Source organism: Lepidochelys kempii, unplaced genomic scaffold, assembly GCF_965140265.1.
Source record: "Lepidochelys kempii isolate rLepKem1 unplaced genomic scaffold, rLepKem1.hap2 scaffold_148, whole genome shotgun sequence".
Classification (NCBI taxonomy): domain Eukaryota; kingdom Metazoa; phylum Chordata; order Testudines; family Cheloniidae; genus Lepidochelys; species Lepidochelys kempii.
Genome location: NW_027333605.1, coordinates 108491 through 125760, shown reverse-complemented (window position 1 = coordinate 125760; position 17270 = coordinate 108491). Strand labels below are relative to the sequence as shown.

The following is a 17270-nucleotide window of genomic DNA, read 5'->3' as shown; positions in this document are numbered from 1 at the left end:
CCTCAGGGATGCGAATGGCATCTGCCTTAGCATTGCAACCGCAAGGTAGCAGTTAGAGCAGCGTGCCTGGGTCAGGGGTATCTGGGGAATCCTGGCTTTCTGCTGGGCTGCAGTGCTTTCCTGTATGGGCTCAGAGGGCTGGGAGCCCACGGATGGCCTCTCTGTAGGGGAGAGTGGGAGGGTAACTTGTAATATTGTTGTCCTGTTTGTATCTCAGTTTCCCCTATTGCTGCATTGTTACCCAGGCTGGTAGGGGGGTGGTGACCACTGTTCCCTCTAAGCTGTGCGAGTCCTAAACCCTGCGCACACAGTGCAACACCGCGCGTAGAAAAATTTGCACAGAAGCACAACAATTTGCACAGAAGAAATTTTTTGCGCACCCGGCCTGTCAAAAATTAGAGGAAACATTGGCGGTGGCTGTTTGCTCTCGGGGCAGGCGAGGAGACAGAGGGGTAGGTGCTCGCTGTCTGGGCCTTAGGTCCCATATCAGTGGCGGTCTTGAGAACACAATGGCAGATCCAGTCACCAAGACCTAGCAAGCCAGGACCCAGAGGGAGATGGACTTAGCCTCCCTGCTGAGAGGTGGGGAATGGCATTTCACCAGCTCCAGAACAGTTAGATGAGGTGGGGGGACAAATGTTGGCTGCTGGAAGGTGTCAGGGCTCTCAGCTGGAGTCTGGCCCAAGAGGTCGGATAGACGGGCAGACAGCTTGAACCAAGGAGTTCCCTACAACGTGGCTGGGCTCTGGGCTACCCAGAATGGAGGATGCTTTAACCTTCATTTCTCTAGACTCCCCTGAGCTTCCTGTGTGCTATGTGCCACTTAACGAATAAACCCAGCTGTTCTGACAGTGCTGTGTGAGTGTCACAGCGAATGCCAGGCGAGGGGTGTGTTAATCCCTGCAGAGCGGGCGAGTCTCCCCCAGGGTCTGTCTCTGGGACTCGCTGAACAGAGCTCATGGTGGGAAGCAGGGGTGCTGCAGCCCCAGAACCCCAGTCTAAGGAGGTGGTGAAACCGTGTGGCTTCCCCTGAAAGAAGAGGGAGACCCCTCGGGGGTCTGGCACACTGATGAGTTCCTCCTAGAGACTGTTCCAAAGCAGGGGCCGTAGCCCCGATCCTGGGGATCCATAACCGGGTTACATGCAGAGCTCCCCACTTTGCTCACTCCATGCTCTTTGCCAGCCATGAAGCTGATGACGGCGCTGGTGAGGGTGGCGCTGGGCGTGAGCCTGCACAAAGACAACAACCAGCGGCAGTATGAGGCTGAGAGGAACAAGGGGCCGAGCCGCAGGGCCACGGACAAGCTAGAGGCACTGCTGGAGAAGCGCAGGGAGGTGAGCAAAGGCTAGACCCTGGACTGGCAGGGACAGTGCTAGGGGACACTGGGTTGGTGGGGTGGGGCATGGTGCCAGGGAGGGCTGGACTGGTGGGGATGGGATGGGAGTGTTGGGATGGTGCTGGTGGGGACGGGTGCTGGGCTGGTAGGAGCAGGGCCTGCAGGAGTGCTGTGGGTGGCACCTGTGTCTGTCTCAGATCCAGGAACAGCAGGAGGAGATCGAGAACATGATGAACGCCATCTTCAAAGGGGTCTTTGTGCATCGCTACAGGTGAGTGCGGGGAGGGGAGTTCAGGCTGGGAGGGGCCCCCGCCAGCTGGGTGTGGCTCTGCAGGGAGTCCCTGTCTTTCCCTGGGACGGCAGTGTGCCGTCTGCACTTGAGGCTGGGGGCGGGCCAGGGCTCACACATGCTGGGGGGACAAGGGGCAGGCGTCGTAAGGGCATGCTGCGTGTCTTGTCTGGCAGGGACGTGGTGCCTGAGATCCGGGCCATCTGCATAGAAGAGATGGGGAACTGGATGCAGAGCTACAGCGCCTCCTTCCTGACAGACAGCTACCTCAAATACATCGGCTGGACCCTGCATGACAAGGTGGGGAGCAGGGGCTCGGCGAGGGCTGGGGCCTTGGTGTTGGAGGGGAGCAGGGAGATCCAGAGGCGGGGCTCTGACCTGTGACACAGGGAAGGGACGGAGGCTGGTGCTGGCCTGGCTCTCAGCTTCTCCATCCCCACAGCAGCGGGAGGTGCGGCTCAAGTGCCTGAAGGCCCTGCAGGGGCTGTACCGCAGCCGGGAGATGGCTGCCCGCATGGAGCTCTTCACCAGCCGCTTCAAGGTGAATGCCCCACCCTGCTGCCCGCCTGTCCCTGGGACGCCCCCACTCCTGGGGAGCCTGCCCTGCCGCCCGCTCTGCTGCTGGGACCCCCCCCGGGGAGCCCCGCCCTGCCGCCCGCCTGCCCCTGGGATGCCCCCCTCCTGGGGAGCCTGCGCTGCCGCCCGCCTGTCCCCCTGCAGCCCACCCTGGGAGGCCTCCCTCCTGTGGGGCCCTGTTGCCCACTTACCCGTCCTGCGACACCCCCTCCCGTGATTGACTCTCCGTTCTGTGGCTCTCAGGGTCGCATGGTGTCCATGGTCCTGGACAAAGAGCCTGACGTGGGTGTGGAGGCAGTCAAGCTGCTGACCCTGATCCTGCAGTGAGTATGGCGCTAGGAGCCAAGCAGGGACACAGGGGAGGCCAGGCACATGCAGGGCATTTCAGGAAGCTGGGAGGGGCACGTAGTGAGCCCCATGGTGTGGGGCAGCTGGAGACCCCTCTCCCTGCTCAGGCTGAACCTCTCCCGCTCTGTGGGCAGGAACATGGAGGAGATGCTGACAGATGAGGACTGCGAGGCCGTTTACCCCGTGGTGTATGCTTCCAACCGGGCGCTGGCTGCTGCGGCCGGGGAGTTTCTTTACAGGAAGTGAGTGAGCGAGCGCGGTCACAGCACCGCCAGCAGGGGGCATGGGACTGCCAACAAATATATACCTTCCTCCCCCTGGGGTATAGGGCTCCCCCAACAGCCACTCCACACAGAGGAGTTTCACCTCCCTCTTCCCTTCAGGCCTTAACCTGCAGTCTCAGCCTGTGCTTTTCACAGGTGGCTGAGATACAACATTCCCTCTCCTCTGCTGCAACCCACCAGCTCCCACTCTTTTCCCCGAGCTGGGGAGAGAACCCAGGCATCCTGGCTCCCAGCCCCAACTGTTCTAACCCACCAGCCCCCACTCCCCTCACGGAGTCTGGGAGAGAACCCAGGCATCCTGGCTCTCCCCTCTCTAATGTGTGTGTGGTTTGCAGGCAGTTTGACTTGGATTGGGAAGCCATGAAGGAGAAGGGGCGCCGTGGGGGGAGCAGGGACTTCTTTAGGCTGCTGCTGGCTTTCTTCATCGAGAGCGAGGTGAGGGGCGCAGTGGGGTCGGGAGGAGCGTGGGGGGTCTGTGTGAGGGCTAGTTTCACCAAGTCTCCCCTCTCCTCCCCCAGCTCCACGAGCATGCGGCGTACCTGGTGGACAGCTTGTGGGACTGTGCTGCCCCCCTGCTGAAGGACTGGGATGGGCTGACCCACCTGCTGCTGGAGGAGTCCCCAGAGGAGGGTGAGTGAGGGAGGGGAGGCTGTGATGCACGGGGTGAGAGTCACAGCTGCCTGGCAGCCTTTGGGGCTGGTCCTGGTCCTGGTCCTATTCCCTCTCCCCCCAGCAGGCTGGGGCGACCAGCAGGAAAACGCCCTGATTGAGATCCTGGTGTCCAGCATGCGCCAGGCCACGGAGGGGAAGTCGCCCGTCGGCAGGGGCCCTGGCAAGAAGGTAAAAGTGCCCGAGAGAAGGGAGGGGAGCGCTGTCCATCAGCTCCCCCGGGGGGTTCAGTGGCTCTGGGTGACATGTCCCCATGGGCCCGGAGACTTCAACACTCACCCTCCGCACTCCCCCAAGGGGGTAGGCAAGCTGGGTCCCTGTGCTGCTGGCCGGAGGTGTGCACGCTGCACCATCTGCAGCCACCGGGCAGGGGAGCCAGCTCTCACAGCACCATCCCCTGCGCCAGGTGCTCTCAGCGCGGGAGCGGAAGGCCCTGGAGGACGACAGGGAGAAACTCACTCAGTACCTCATCCCGCTGCTGCCCCAGCTGCTGGCCAAGGTAAATGGAGGGGAGGTGCAGGGGGGGGACCTCCCAGAGGTGGGTCCCGGGGGGAAGTAAAATGCCCCTTCCTGCCTCTGCTCTTCACCTGCAGCTGGGGAGGGAGGGGGCCATGATGAAGCAGGAACCCTGGGTCTGGCCTTTGCCCTTCCCTGGGCACCCCAGGGCCTCACGTGCCATAATCTGGATGATCTTGCTGTGAGGCCATTCCCAGCTAGGTCATACGTAGTGGGGGGTACAAGGGGGGAGTGTCTGCCCCATCCTGCTGCCTTCCTGCTTGAGTGACACCTGCTCTGTTCCCGCAGTTCTCAGCTGATGCGGAGAAGGTGGCGCTCCTGCTGACGGCGCCGCGCTGCTTCAACCTCAGCCTCTACAGCAGTGGGCGGCTGGAGAAGGTACTGAGGGTGGGTCTTAGCAATCCTGGCTCCCAGCCCCCCACGTCCCTCCCAGAGCCAGGGAGAGAACCCAGGAGTCCTGGCTCCAGAGCTGCCAGTCCAGGAGCAGGGGAGACCCAGGTGCTCTGGGGCCTGCAGTGCCATGGGAACAGGAGCATCTGGGGTGGGGAGGAGGGGACCCCATTAGCTGCTTCCTTTGAGGTGCTGGCTGAGTTGCACTGTGCTGTCTGGGGACCCCTCCCATCCAAGTGATGCAACTAGTGCTGGGGGTCCCCTTGGACAGGGGTACAGTGAGTCACAGCCTGTGAGCTCTTCTCCTCCCTCTGCAGGAGCTGGGGATCCCCCTTTTCCTTCTCCAGAGTCTGCCTGTTCCCCTCCACCACCTTCCCAGGAGCTCTCCCCCCTCTGCCCAGCCCCACCATACCCTCTCTCCCCACAGTACCTAGAGCAGCTGCTGGCCCAGCTGCGGGAGGTGGTGGAGAAGCACACTTGCCAGGAGGTGCTGGAGGCTGCCTCCCAGGCGCTGTACGTGCTCTGCAACCCAGAGTTCACCTTCTACAGCCGCGTGGACTTGGCCCGCAGCCGCCTTGTGGACACACTGACTGACAAGTTCCAGCAGGAGGTGGCAGAGCTCCTCCAGGTACCTCCCGGGGCTGCGGCCGGGGGCTAGGGTTGGGACCCTGTGGGAAGGGGATGTCACTGCAGGGAGAGGGGGGATTGCTAGGGTCTGGAATGGCAGCCAGGCAGGGGAGTGGAGAGAGCATCTCTCTGTGAGGGTGGGGGGCCACCAGTATCATGGATTCACAGCTGCAGAATGGTCTCTAGGAGGGATCCTTCAGTGGGCCACACCCCCAAAGGGTCTCCCTCTTCCTCCAGGGGAAGCTATGTGGCTTCACCGCCTCCTGAGGCTGGACTTCTGGGCCTGCAGCCCCCCTGTTCTCCCCCCCGCCACCGTGAGCTCCGTTTAACAAGTCCCGGGGAGACTTGCCCGCTCTACAGGGATTCACACCCCTCGCCTAATGCTTGCAGTGACACCCGCACAGCACTGTCAGAACAGCCGGGTTTGTTCATTGAGTGGCGCACAGCACAGGAAGCTTAGGGGAGTCTAGAGAAATGGTTAAAGCATCGTCCATTGTGGGTAGCCCAGAGCCCAGCCACTCTGTGGGGAACCCCGTCAGTCTGTCCATCCGACCTCCTGGGTCAGACTGCAGGTCTGAGCCCAAACGCCTTCCAGCAGCCAACACTTGTCCCCCCACCTCATATGCCTCCAGTCCTTTGTTCTCCAGCTGGGGAAATTCGGCTCTTCTTGGAGTGGTTGCTCCTATCGATTCCAGTTAGGTGTGCGCGTGCCGCATGCACCGTCATCGGAAGGCTTTTCCTCTAGCAGCGAAGACGGCACCAAGGTCCCTGGCCCTTCGCATTAAGCCTTCGATTCCGCCATGGGCAGCGCAGTCCCGGGGAAAGCCGGTGATGATCGGCCCTTCGACTCGGCCTGCAGAGGGGAGGTACCACTCGGAGTCCCGGTGCTGATCAGTCTCATGGCACCAGTTGCACTTGCGGCCAGGTCTGACTCGCGGCACCGATCCAGGTCCCGCCAGCACTCCCGCTCAGGCGCAGATCACCTTTGTGCAGTAGGTCCTGATCTTGGCACCGTTTGTATCGGCACCAGTCCGACTCTGCGCAGACCCCACTCATGGCACCACTCCCCAGCCTTGCGGCACTGCTCCCTGGCTCAGCTGCATTTGGCACCGCCACGGCCATCGTGGTCCCGGTCCCCATTTTCGGACTCGGAGATGGGGTCCAAATATTGGCAGCAGCCCCAGCAGAAGTTGGCACGGGACAGACCTGACATCGGTGCAGGACAATGGCAGTGAGCATTTTGGACATGCTACCACAGTAGCATGGGCCAGAGCAGTGAGCATTTTGGACCCCATGGGCGTACCACCAGGCCCAGGGTGCCCAGTCCAAGGCCTCATGCTCAGTGGCGTCTGAGCCTAGGGGGCCAGAGGCAGCGGCCACTCACCCCACCCCTAGGGGAGCAGAGGAGCCGGCGGGCGCACCACCTCCTCCGGAACCCACCCCAGTTCCTGAGCCAGACCCTGGAGTGGCTGGCACGGAGATAGAGGCGGGGCAGGAGGGCCCCGAGGACCGAGAGGGTCAGAAGGACCCAGTTTCCCCACTAGTGTCCTCCTCAGCCAAGGCAGGATTTTTACAGGTGCAGGGGTAGGAACGGCAGGCGTAAGCCTTCCCATTCCCCATCCGGGCAGGGCCAGGGCCCGACTAAGCCTTCGTCAGGCTCAAAACAAACATTTTGAAGGTGTGCCCAAGGACGGAGCACCTGTCTCAACGCCGGATCCTTCCCCGTGTTTTTTGAACTGTCTATCCCACTTCTACCATGCATGGTCTCAAATAACATCGGACCACTGGGTTCTTCACATGGTGGGAGTGGGATATTTTCTCCAATTCTGCTCCTACCCTCTTCCCGTCCCTCTTCAGGGACCCTTCTCATGAGCAACTCCTTATCCAGGAGGTGCAGGCGCTCCTCGCCATAGGAGCGATGGAGGAGGTTCCTCAGCAGCTAAGGGGCAAGGGATTCTACTCCCGTTATTTCCTAATCCCCAAGCCAAAGGGGGCGAGGGGGTCTCAGGCCCATTCTAGACCTGCGAGGACTCAAGAAGTTCCTGGTAAAGTTGAAGTTCTGCACAGTCTTTCTCAATACAATCATCCCTTCCTGGGATCCAGGAGACTGGTTCGCTGCTCTTGACATGAAAGATGCATACTTTCACATAGTGATTTGCCCTGCTCACAGACGCTTTTTAAGGTGTGTGATCGACCAAAAACATCAGTTCACGGTCCTTCCCTTCGGCCTGTCGACAGCTCCACGAGTGTTCACCAAGCGTGTTGTGTAAAGCCTCCGCTCAATCCAGTAGAATGTGATTGTAAGATTTGTAGTCTTTCAGTCATTGCTAGTATGATCATTAAGTTCTGTAACCTTTTGCAAACTTTGTAACATGTAGTCATTGTTAGCATAGCCTTTTAAATTTTGTAATTTTTGCAAGCTTTTGTAACCTTGTATAACCTCCAAGCTTTGCAATATTCCATCACGCGATCAGGGAGAGTGTGAACAAGGGAATGTGTGTGGGAGAGAAGGGAGTGTGAACAAGGGAGTTGATGTTGGGACTGGGTGGAGAGGAATTGCAAGGGGAAAAGAGCCAGGAGACAGGTGTGTCTGATGTAATCTGCCCTGAGAAGGCAATCACAGGGTGCTGTAAAGAAAATAATAACCTGCTATGCATGAAAAGAATGTCTGCAAATGCTGTGATGGACACAGAAGGAAAACTCAGTGTACGTGACAGAAGCCGTCCAGTTCCAATAAAAGGAAGACCGCACGCTCACAGCTCTCTCTTCTTCTTGGCCTGCTTGCCGGCCCGGATCCATGACCACAGGCAGACACACCAGATCTGCTATGCTTTGGCTTCTCGGCTTCCTCAGCTGTTTCCCGTAACTCTCTACCTGCATGAATGTGGGGGTGCATGAGGGTATGAATGCGTTGAATGTGTGCATGCATGAATAAGCTCTATCCCTTTTCTGTTTGATCCAATAGCGGCATTTAATAAAACCAATATAAGTGTAACCCTGAGTTGGTTTCAAGTGAAACTGCGGTAACAAAGTGCATGTCGGTGGTAGCAGCTTTCCTCCGAAGGAGGCAGGTGTAGGTATACCCCTACCTCAACAACTGGCTACTCAGGGGGCACACCAGAGAGCAGGTGGAGTTGCAGATCAGTCTGGTCACATCCACGTTTGAGAGACTGTCTCCTCTTCAGTGTGAACAAGTCAACCTTGTTACCGACCCAGAGAATAGAATTTATTGGGGGCAGTGTTGGACTCAGTCCAGGCAAGAGCACGTTTGCCAGAGTCCTGATTCCAAGCCATGTCATACATCATTTGATGTGTGAGAGAGTACCCAACCGCTACAGCAAGGAATTGCCTCAGTCAGAAGGCCACCTGCATGTACATGGTCCGGCATGCCAGGCTGCGGCTCAGGCCTCAACAGACGTGGCTCACCTTGACATACGCCCTGGGGTGCAGCAGCCTGAATTTAGTGGTCATGGTGCCACAGAAGGTATGAGTCACTCCAGTGGTGGCTCAATGCTCAGATAGTCTGCGAGAGAGTCCCCTTCAGCAGCCCTCAACTCTCTTTCTCTAGTTGCGGACATGTCAGCTCTAGGGTGGGGCGCACATCTGGGAGATCTCCAAATGCAGGGCCTCTGGGCACAGGACGAGCTCTCTCTCCATGTCAATATCAAGGAGCTCAGAGCGGTGCGACTCGCATGCCAGGCTTTTCAGTCTCAACTGCAAGGCCAATACGTGGCAGTCATGATGGACACCGCTGCAATGTTTTACATCAACAAGCAGGGTGGAATTTGGTCCCCACCCCTCTGCCAGGAGGCCCTCGGGCTCTGGGAATTCTGTATAGCCCACTCCACCTGGAAGCATCATATCTGCCAGGAGTCCAGAATATACTGGTGGACTGCCTCAGCAGGTCCTTCCACAACCACGCATGGTCCAGCCAGCCAGACATCGTTCACTCCATTTTCCAGAGGTGGGGTTTCCCTAGGTCGACCTGTTCACCGCTCAGAGCAACAGGAAGTGCCCAGCGTTTTGCTCCTTCCAGAAAAGCAGCCTGGGCTCAATTGCGGCCACATTCCCGCTACCCTGGGGAGGCCGCCTGCTCTGCGCCTTTCTCCTGAGCCCTCTCGTGCACAAGGTCCTGCTCAAGGTCCACAGAGACAGTGTGACGTTCCCTGCTGGTGGTATCTGGACTGGTGATCTGCTAGGCCACTCCAATCCTTGACTCTGGGAGCCAGCCTGACCCTGCTCTGCTGTGAGAACCCCCTGAGCACCTGACGGGTGCTGCTGGAGGAAAAACTTTCCAACGACTGCACACAGCAGACACACACCTAATTGGAATGGATATGAGCAACACATCTCGAAGAACAACAATTACGAGAAGGTAATTAACCGTTTTTAGCCTGCCTGCTGAGAGGGGAAGTCCATCTCCCTCTGGATCCTGGCTGGCTAGGTCCTGGCGATTGGATCTGATTTAATTGGGGATTGGTCCTGCTTTGAGCAGGGGGTTGGACTAGATACCTCCCGAGGTCCCTTCTAACCCTGCTATTCTATGATTCTGTGATCTGCCATTGTGTTCTCAGATGCTCCATTGACATGGAGACTAAGGCCCAGGCAGATATGGACACCCACCTTTCTGTCTCTGAGAACAAACACTCCTTTTCCACCCACGGGGTAACACTGCCGCATATGGGGAAACACGTCCAAACAGGACTACAAAAATATTACAAAATATTCCCACTTTATCACAGCCGGGCGTTCAGGGAGTGGGGTATATGGGCATGTTACTGCAGGCACTGGGGGTTAGGGGGGCCAGGCATTCAGGGAGTGGGGTGTATATAGCATGTTACTGGGGTTTGGGGGCACCAGGTTCTCAGGGAGTATGGTGTATGTAGTGTGTAACTGGGAGCCGGGGGTGCCAGGCCGTCAGGGAATGGGGCGTGTTACTGGGGGTGTGGGAGCGGGTACCAGGCACTCAGGGATTGGGGTGTATGGGGCATGTTACTGCAGACATTGGGGACACCAGGTGCTCAGGGAGTGGGGCGTGTGACTGGGGGCAGTGGGGGCACCAGGTGCTCAGGGAGTGGGGTGTACATAGTGTGTAACTGGGAGCAGGGGGGGCGCCAGGCGCTCAGGGACAGTGCTGGGGGTGCTGTAAGACTGGTACCTAGGGGCCTGCCCTGCTGAGATGTCTCGGTCCCCCCTCAGGCCTCGTACCTGGACGAAGACGAGGTTTACAGCATGGCTGCCACTCTGAAGCGCATTTCCGTCCTCCACAAGTGAGTGCCAGACTGCGTCTCCCCGTCCCCCCCAAAGCTCCGTCCGGACAGCAGGGCCCGGTCACACAGCTCTGCCCTTCCCGTCCCATCTCCTGGAGGGTGTCCCTGCCTGTCCAGGGAGCGCAGAGTGGGGAGGAGCCTCCCCTGCTCCCTGTTCACATGGGTCCCTTCGTCCTTGCCCTGCGGTGGGAGGGGGTCAGGGGCCAGAACACTCCTGTGAGCGAGGCGCGCTCTCTCTCTCTCTCTCTCTCTCTCTCTCTCTCTGCAGTGCTCACGACCTGACCCCATGGCAGCTCTATGAGCCCTGCAGCCTCCTCCTCCAGCGAGCTGTGGACACAGGCGAGGTCCCCAAGCAGGTACTGGGGGGCCTCTCGGGGAGCCAGGAGCCTGGCCACCTCCTCACAGCCGGGAACCCAGGTGGGGCCTTGCCCTGTCGGGCAGTGTGGGGGACTGTGGGCGGAGGATGCCCTTGTCTGGACCCAGGGGAGGGGAGGCAGAGGAAGCAGCGATGCAGTGGGGCAGTTTGGGACTGAGGGGGACTGCTACCCCACATGCTCACTCTGGGCTTCCATTGCAGGTGGTCATCCCCACCATGACCTGTCTCCACTTCAGCATCCTCTGGGACCTGGCTCATGTCTCCGGCACCGTCCCTGCACAGGTGAGGCCGATGGGGAGGTCCCTGCCAAGAAGGGCAGCGTGGGGGGCAGCCCTGGCCCTGCCTCTGGGGCCTGCGGGTTCCTGCCCCTCACAGCCTCCTCTGCTCTTACCCCAGAAGGAGCTGCTGGCCCTGAAGCGCAAAGTCGCCTCCTTCTGCTCCCTCTGCCAGAGCTGCCTGACCGACATGGACTCCAGTGTCCAAGAGCAGGTGAGAGGTGGACAAGGGCTGGGAGCCGAGGGCTGGACAGGCTGCAGCTCAGGCATGCTGGGGGAGGGGGGCTGGGAGCCCCCGCCAGCAGTGCTGTTTGTGGGTGATCATTCTGCCTCTGTCTGTCCAGGCCTTTGTGCTGCTGAGTGACCTGCTGCTGGTATTCAGCCCGCAGCTGGCTCGAGGCGAGCGGGAGGCGCTGGAGTTGCTGGTGTACCGGCCCGAGGTGGCCCTGCAGTCCCAGCTGGCCGGATTCCTCATGGATCACGTCTTCAACCACGCCGAGCTCGTGGGCAGTGGTGCGCACTCGCTCCATGGGGCCGGGGGCCAGTGGCGGGAGAGTGGACAGGCAGGCTGGGGGAAGGGGGCTGAGTAGGGAGGGGGGAACAGAGAAATGGGGAGAGGGATCTGTGGGGCAAAAGCCTCACCCCCCACCCCTCCTCTGCAGATGAGGAGGACAGTGAGGGGAGGATCGAGAGGCTACACCAACAGCGCAACCTGCTGGCCGGGTTCTGCAAACTCATCCTCTACAACGTGCTGGAGCTGAGCGCTGCCTCCGACGTCTTCAAGCACTACGCCAAGGTGGGGGAGACACGGGAGGGACCCCACGGCACAGGGCGGGGGTGCTCCTACCATACTAAGGGGTGGGCAGCTAGAGCTTGGGGTACGGATCGGGGGGTGGACTCTCAAATGTCTGGGACTGCGCCCGGCTCCCTGCTGCAGGTGTTGTGACTCACCCGGCACACGGGGCCGCAGCATTGCTGAGGTTTGGCCTGGCCTGCGCCCGACCCCTTGTGCCAGGTTGCAGTGCCCAGAGTGGGAAGCTGAACCCAGCCCTGCAGGCAGGCGCCGCTACTGCAGGCGAGTTTTTCTTAAAATCCTGGCCCCAAAGGAAAGTCACAGCAGCCGTGACAAGCCTGCAGCCCTACTCGCCACCGGCGGGGCTGGGCAGTCGGGGCCCCCACCACCCTGCTCTCCCTTCCAGTTCTACAAGGATTACGGGGACATCATCAAGGAGACGCTGAGCCGGGCGCGGCAGATTGACCGGGATGAGTGGGCCCGCACCCTTCTCCTCAGCCTGCAGCAGGTACCAGGGAGGGGGTTGTGCCCAGTGCTGCCTGGGGAAGAGGGGAGCCCCTGTCACTGATCCATATCCGTGTGTATGCTGTGGGGAGGCTGGGGAGGCCCTTAGGTTGGCCCATCCCTGTGTGTCTGTGTAGGGAGGTGGCTGGGGGATGGGGCTCGGGCTGCCATGCGGCCCCATGTCTGACTCTCTGTCCCCTGCGCAGCTGCTGACAGAGCTGCTGCTGCAGCAGGGCCCAGACGCAGTTTACAGCAAGGCCTTCCTGGAGATCCGGGACCTGGCACGGCGCTTCTCCCTGTTCTTCAGCCTGCACCAGCTGCACAATCGCCGGGCGCTGGTCGCCCTGCACAAGTGAGACGGGGGCTGGGCGGGGAGCAGAGCAGAGCTGTGGGGCATGCTGGGATCCGGGAGCCTCTAGGAATTGGGGAGGGGCATGCTGGGGTCCGCACTTCACGTGGGGGTGGGATGGCTGGCACTTGGACTTGCAGGGTTTGATGTGTGTCTCCCCACCATCCTGCTCCCCATCTCTCTTTCTCTCTCTTGCCCAGGGCTGGGATCAAGTTTGCCTTCCAGGAGCCAGCACCCTCAGGCTCAGAGTTGGGGCCCCTCAACTTGCCCTTCCTGGAGGTGTTGAGCGAATTCTCTCCCCGCCTGCTGCGCCCGGACAAGAAACTGCTGTGAGTGCCCAGGGTGGTGGGCCAGTTGGGGTGGGAGTTCCTTGGGGAGGGGGGACAACTGGGCTTTCAGGAGTGCTTGGGGGGGTGATTGCAGTGGCCCCCATGCTGTAAGGGTTAACCTGCCTTTGAGGGGGTCAACAACCACGTGGACAAGGGGATCCAGTGGATATAGCGTACTTAGATTTTCAGAAAGCCTTTGACAAGGTCCCGCACCAAAGGCTCTTACGCAGACTCAGCTGTTATGGGATAAGAGGGAAGGTCCCCTCCTCGATCAGTGACTGGGTAAAAGACAGGAAACAAAGGGGAGGTATAAATGGTCAGTTTTCAGAGTGGAGAGTGGTGAATAGTGGTGTCCCCCAGGGGTCTGTACTGGGCCCAGTCCTATTCAACATATTCATAAATTATCTGGAAAAAGGGGTCAACAGTGAGGTGGCAAAATTTGCAGATGATACAAAACTACTCAGGATAGTTAAGTCCCAGGCAGACTGGGAAGAGTTACAAAGCGATCTCTCAAAACTGGGTGTATGGGCAACAAAATGGCAGATGAAATTCAGTGTTGATAAATGCAAAGTGATGCACATTGGAAAACAATCCCAACTACATGTATAAAATGAAGGAGTCTAAATGAGCTGTGACCACTAAAGAAAGAGATCCTGGAGTCACTAGGGATAGTTCTCTGCCAACATCCACTCAGCATGCAGTGGCAGTCAAAAAAGCAAACAGAATGTTGGGAATCATGGAGAAAGGGAGAGATAATAAGACAGAAAATATCATATTGCCTCTATATAAATCGGTGGTACCCCCACCTCTTGAATGTGCAGATGTGGTCGCCCCATCTCAAAAAAGACATATTGGAATTGGAAAAGGTTCAGAAAAGGGCAACAAAAATTATTAGGGGTACAGAATGGCTGCCGTATGAGGAGAGGAACTTTTCAGCTTGGAAAAGAGACAACTAAGGGGGGGTATGATTGAGGTCTATAAAATCATGACGGGTGTGGAGAAAGCAAAGAAGGAAGTGTTACTGACTCCTTCTCATAGCACACGAACTAGGGGCCACCCAATGAAACGAACAGGCAGAGGGTTTAAACAAACCAAAGGCAGTATTTCTTCACACAACGCACAGTCAGTCTATGGAACTCCTTGCCAGAGGACGTTGTGAAGGCCAAGACTATAACAGCATTCAAAGAAGAACTAGATACGTTCCTGGAGGATGGTCCAGCAATGGCTATGAGCCAGGATGGGCAGGGATGGTGTCCCTAACCTCTGTTTGCCAGAAGCTGGGAATGAGCGATAGGGGATGGATCACTTGATGATTCCCTGTTCTGTTCATTCCCTGTGGGGCACCTGGCATTGGCCACTGTTGGAAGACAGGATACTGGGCTAGATGGACTTTTGGTCTGACTCAGTATGGCCGCTCTTATGCCTTCCCTCGCACAGCCTGTCCTACCTGGAGCAGACCTGCCAGGCCAGGCTCTCCCCACAGCAGAGAGGGAAGGCCTGGAATCCACTCCTGACATATCGCCGCTCCCTGAGATCCCTGGATGACATGGGCTCTGATGCCAGCCGGATTGCAGCTCCCCGATCCCGGAGGAGACCCAGCACCGCAGCCAAGAGGAGGCGTCTGGATGGTGAGGGGCAAATGCCACACGCTGCTGTCCCTGCTAGGAAATGGCAGGTGTAACACTGCTTGCAGTGACTAGTCCGAAGCATAAGCTCCAGTCTCAGGGCAGCTCCTCAGGCAGGGTAACAGTCACAGAAAGGCCCCTCAGGGACAGGTGGGCTTAGCTATGTCACAGAATCACAGCAATGTTCAGGTTACTGCCACTCCTGAAGGGCCAGTCCCTTACCCCAGGTCAGTTCCACCTGAGGGCTTGCACCAAGGATAAGGCCTGTAGCCATGATAAACTGTGTGTGAAACTGGGAAAGGAAACCAGGGAGTTATTTACAAGGCTAAAGCAAGTCGACAGAGAGCCACACAGATGAGTTACAATCTTAAATTTCAAAAGGTAATGAAAGCTGCTATAGTCTGCAAGCTCTGTAAGCCAGTCATGCCTACAAACACACTCTTCGCCTCCAGCATAATCAGTTCCTTCTTGTCAGGGGCTTTATTCCCCTCGGGCCATGTTCTGAGCTGCAAGCTCACCTGCTGGGAGTCCGCTTGCATGACTCTCCTTCCTGGGGAAGAGTGCAGAACAGTAGAAGTCTCGTGTCCTCTTGCTGACAGTCCCTAGGGAAGTTCCAGTTGCACTGTCCCAGCCCCTAGCGCTAGTTAATGTGTCTCTCCTGTCTGGTGGTTTACAGTCACAGGCCCAAATGCTACCATGCAACGTGGGACATGGATGGTACATGTGAGATTAATACAGGCAGCCGCTCACAAGCATAGTCTAAACATATTCTTACCATTCTAATACCAGTTTCACCAGTACTAACGCACAGGTGAGCCGGACAGCTTCCAGCTGTGTAGCTGTCAGTGTTTGACTGAGACATGGGCACGTTGGTCTGCTGGCACCACAGTGGGGGGCTGCGGGTCAGGATTGAGGTGCACTGGCAGACCGAGTGGGGGGTGGAGAGCCCAAGGCTGGGATAGCAGGGGATGTGGGTCAGGATTGGGGGGCACCAGCAGAGCGGGGGGGACAGTGGGGTGACTCCGGGGCCAGGACTGGATCACCTGGCATATGTCTCTCTCCTGTTCCAGACTTGTCTCAGCGAGGGCATTCCAGCCTCCAGCTGAGCAGCCGCCTGGAGACCCCGATGCTCACATCAACGGTGCTGAAAAGGGGGCGCCAGCCGGGCAGCCCGGCGCAGCTGCAGGAGGAGGAGGGGTCCGAGTCGGACTTCGTGCAGAGGTGAGACCCATGGGGGGCAGGGCAGAGCCAGCAGGGATGGAGGACGGATTAACCTGCTCTGACCCTGCTGCCCTCCTGTCCCTTGCAGCCAGCCCTGGTTCAGCTCCCAGCGCTCCCGAGAATCGCCCGGCCGGCAGCAGCTCCTGGTCCCCCGGAGTGCCTCGAGACCTGGGCTGGGCAGCAGGATGGACCGGTGAGGAGTAGTCGCTGTCCTGGGGGGCGGCTCTCCCTCTCTGGACCAGAGCCCCCTTGACCCTGCCCTGTGTCCCCTAGGCTCAGCCTGATGGAGGAGGAGGAGGAGATGGTGATCCAGGAGGAGAGCAGTGATGAGGAGGATCCCCAGGGACTGGACATGGTGAGGGGAGCCCTGGCGGGAAGGGCTATTGGTGATGTGTTGAGGGCCTGTGAGCCCCGGCCTGACTGGGGCAGGCCCCTTCCACACAGCCTGGCTGGGGATGACCCTAACATGAGCTGCGTCCAGCGGGGCATCCGGGGCCTGGCTCCCCACAGCCCCTTCCCCTGGGGCTCTCTCTACCTTGCAGCCAGGACTCTGGCTGGCTTGCTGGTGGCAGGAGGGGCTGGGCTGGGGGCCACAGAGGGCACTAAGGTACTGGCGTTTGCCTCTCCAGCCGCTGATCCGCTCGCACAGCTCCCAGGGCGAGCAGCTCCGGGACCTCTTCGACTCCACCATCCTCGGCATCGAGGTGAGCGCACGGAAGTGTGAGAGCCGGGGGGGGGGGGGGGGGCACCTGCCGTGTTGCAGTGGGGGGAGCCAAGTCTTACTGGGAATCTCTCCCCCGCAGGATCCCTGATGTGGCTGGAGCAGGCGGGAGACCACCCGTCCGGGAACGGGGCCTCTCTCAGGGAATTACACACCAGGTCCTTTCTCTGTGGCCCGGCTCCAGGACTGGCCTCCCAGTGGGGGTGAGCACCCTGGGGAGTCTGGGTCGACGGGTCTAGGCCAGGCTCTGTCGGTGCCCTGACCGGGCTCCTGTTCCAGATGTTAGGGGGTTGGTTCTACTCATAAATAAAGTTGTTTATTGCCAGAGTCCTGCGTGCGGGGAGGTGACTAGCCTGGAAGAGCGCAGCGCCGAGGGGACACCCTAGGAGTTACTGCACAATGCCGTGGGGCAGGGGATGCAGGCCAGGGAGGTGGATGAGAGAGCCGTTGCTGAGGATGACCTAGCACACTCAGCGGTGGGGCTGCGCTCAGAGGCGGATGACGGAGGAGTCGCTGTGGGTCACGTAGCGCAGCCAGCGGTAGGCTGGGCTCAGAGGCGGATGACGTAGGAGTCGCTGTGGGTCACGTAGCGCACCCAGCGGTGGGGCAGCCCAGCTGGGGGGACCGTGAAACGCAGGAAGCGGATCTGCAAGCCAGAGCAGGTGTGCATGGGCAGCTCGAAGGACATGTTTGCCGGCCCCACTTCCAGCAGCGAGGAGCTGCTCAGTCCTGGGACCTCCAGCTGCAGAGAGAGTCGGGGCGTTATTGCCC

General features: G+C 59.2%; 2 protein-coding genes across 3 annotated transcripts in view; one reads left to right on the top strand and one right to left on the bottom strand.

Moving 5' to 3' along the window:
• STAG3 (STAG3 cohesin complex component) overlaps positions 1–16826 on the top strand; it is a 27898-nt gene extending 11072 nt beyond the window's left edge. The window contains 27 exon segments of the mRNA XM_073326890.1: positions 1184–1335; positions 1535–1608; positions 1803–1926; positions 2069–2167; positions 2446–2525; positions 2685–2792; positions 3170–3269; positions 3353–3464; positions 3568–3674; positions 3910–4002; positions 4308–4397; positions 4837–5037; positions 10236–10306; positions 10575–10662; positions 10884–10964; positions 11079–11171; positions 11302–11470; positions 11620–11753; positions 12157–12258; positions 12461–12606; positions 12804–12932; positions 14370–14560; positions 15628–15778; positions 15867–15971; positions 16052–16133; positions 16408–16512; positions 16514–16826. Of these exon segments, the coding sequence (XP_073182991.1) occupies positions 1184–1335; positions 1535–1608; positions 1803–1926; positions 2069–2167; positions 2446–2525; positions 2685–2792; positions 3170–3269; positions 3353–3464; positions 3568–3674; positions 3910–4002; positions 4308–4397; positions 4837–5037; positions 10236–10306; positions 10575–10662; positions 10884–10964; positions 11079–11171; positions 11302–11470; positions 11620–11753; positions 12157–12258; positions 12461–12606; positions 12804–12932; positions 14370–14560; positions 15628–15778; positions 15867–15971; positions 16052–16133; positions 16408–16512; positions 16514–16738 (3212 nt within the window). The 3' untranslated portion in view covers positions 16739–16826.
• The window catches only part of AP4M1 (adaptor related protein complex 4 subunit mu 1), an 8139-nt gene continuing 5724 nt past the window's right edge, over positions 14856–17270 (bottom strand). For both annotated transcript variants that reach the window (XM_073326894.1, XM_073326893.1), the window contains one exon: positions 14856–17241. In XM_073326894.1, the coding sequence (XP_073182995.1) occupies positions 17050–17241 (192 nt within the window). In that variant the 3' untranslated portion in view covers positions 14856–17049. The remainder of the gene's footprint in view (positions 17242–17270) is intronic.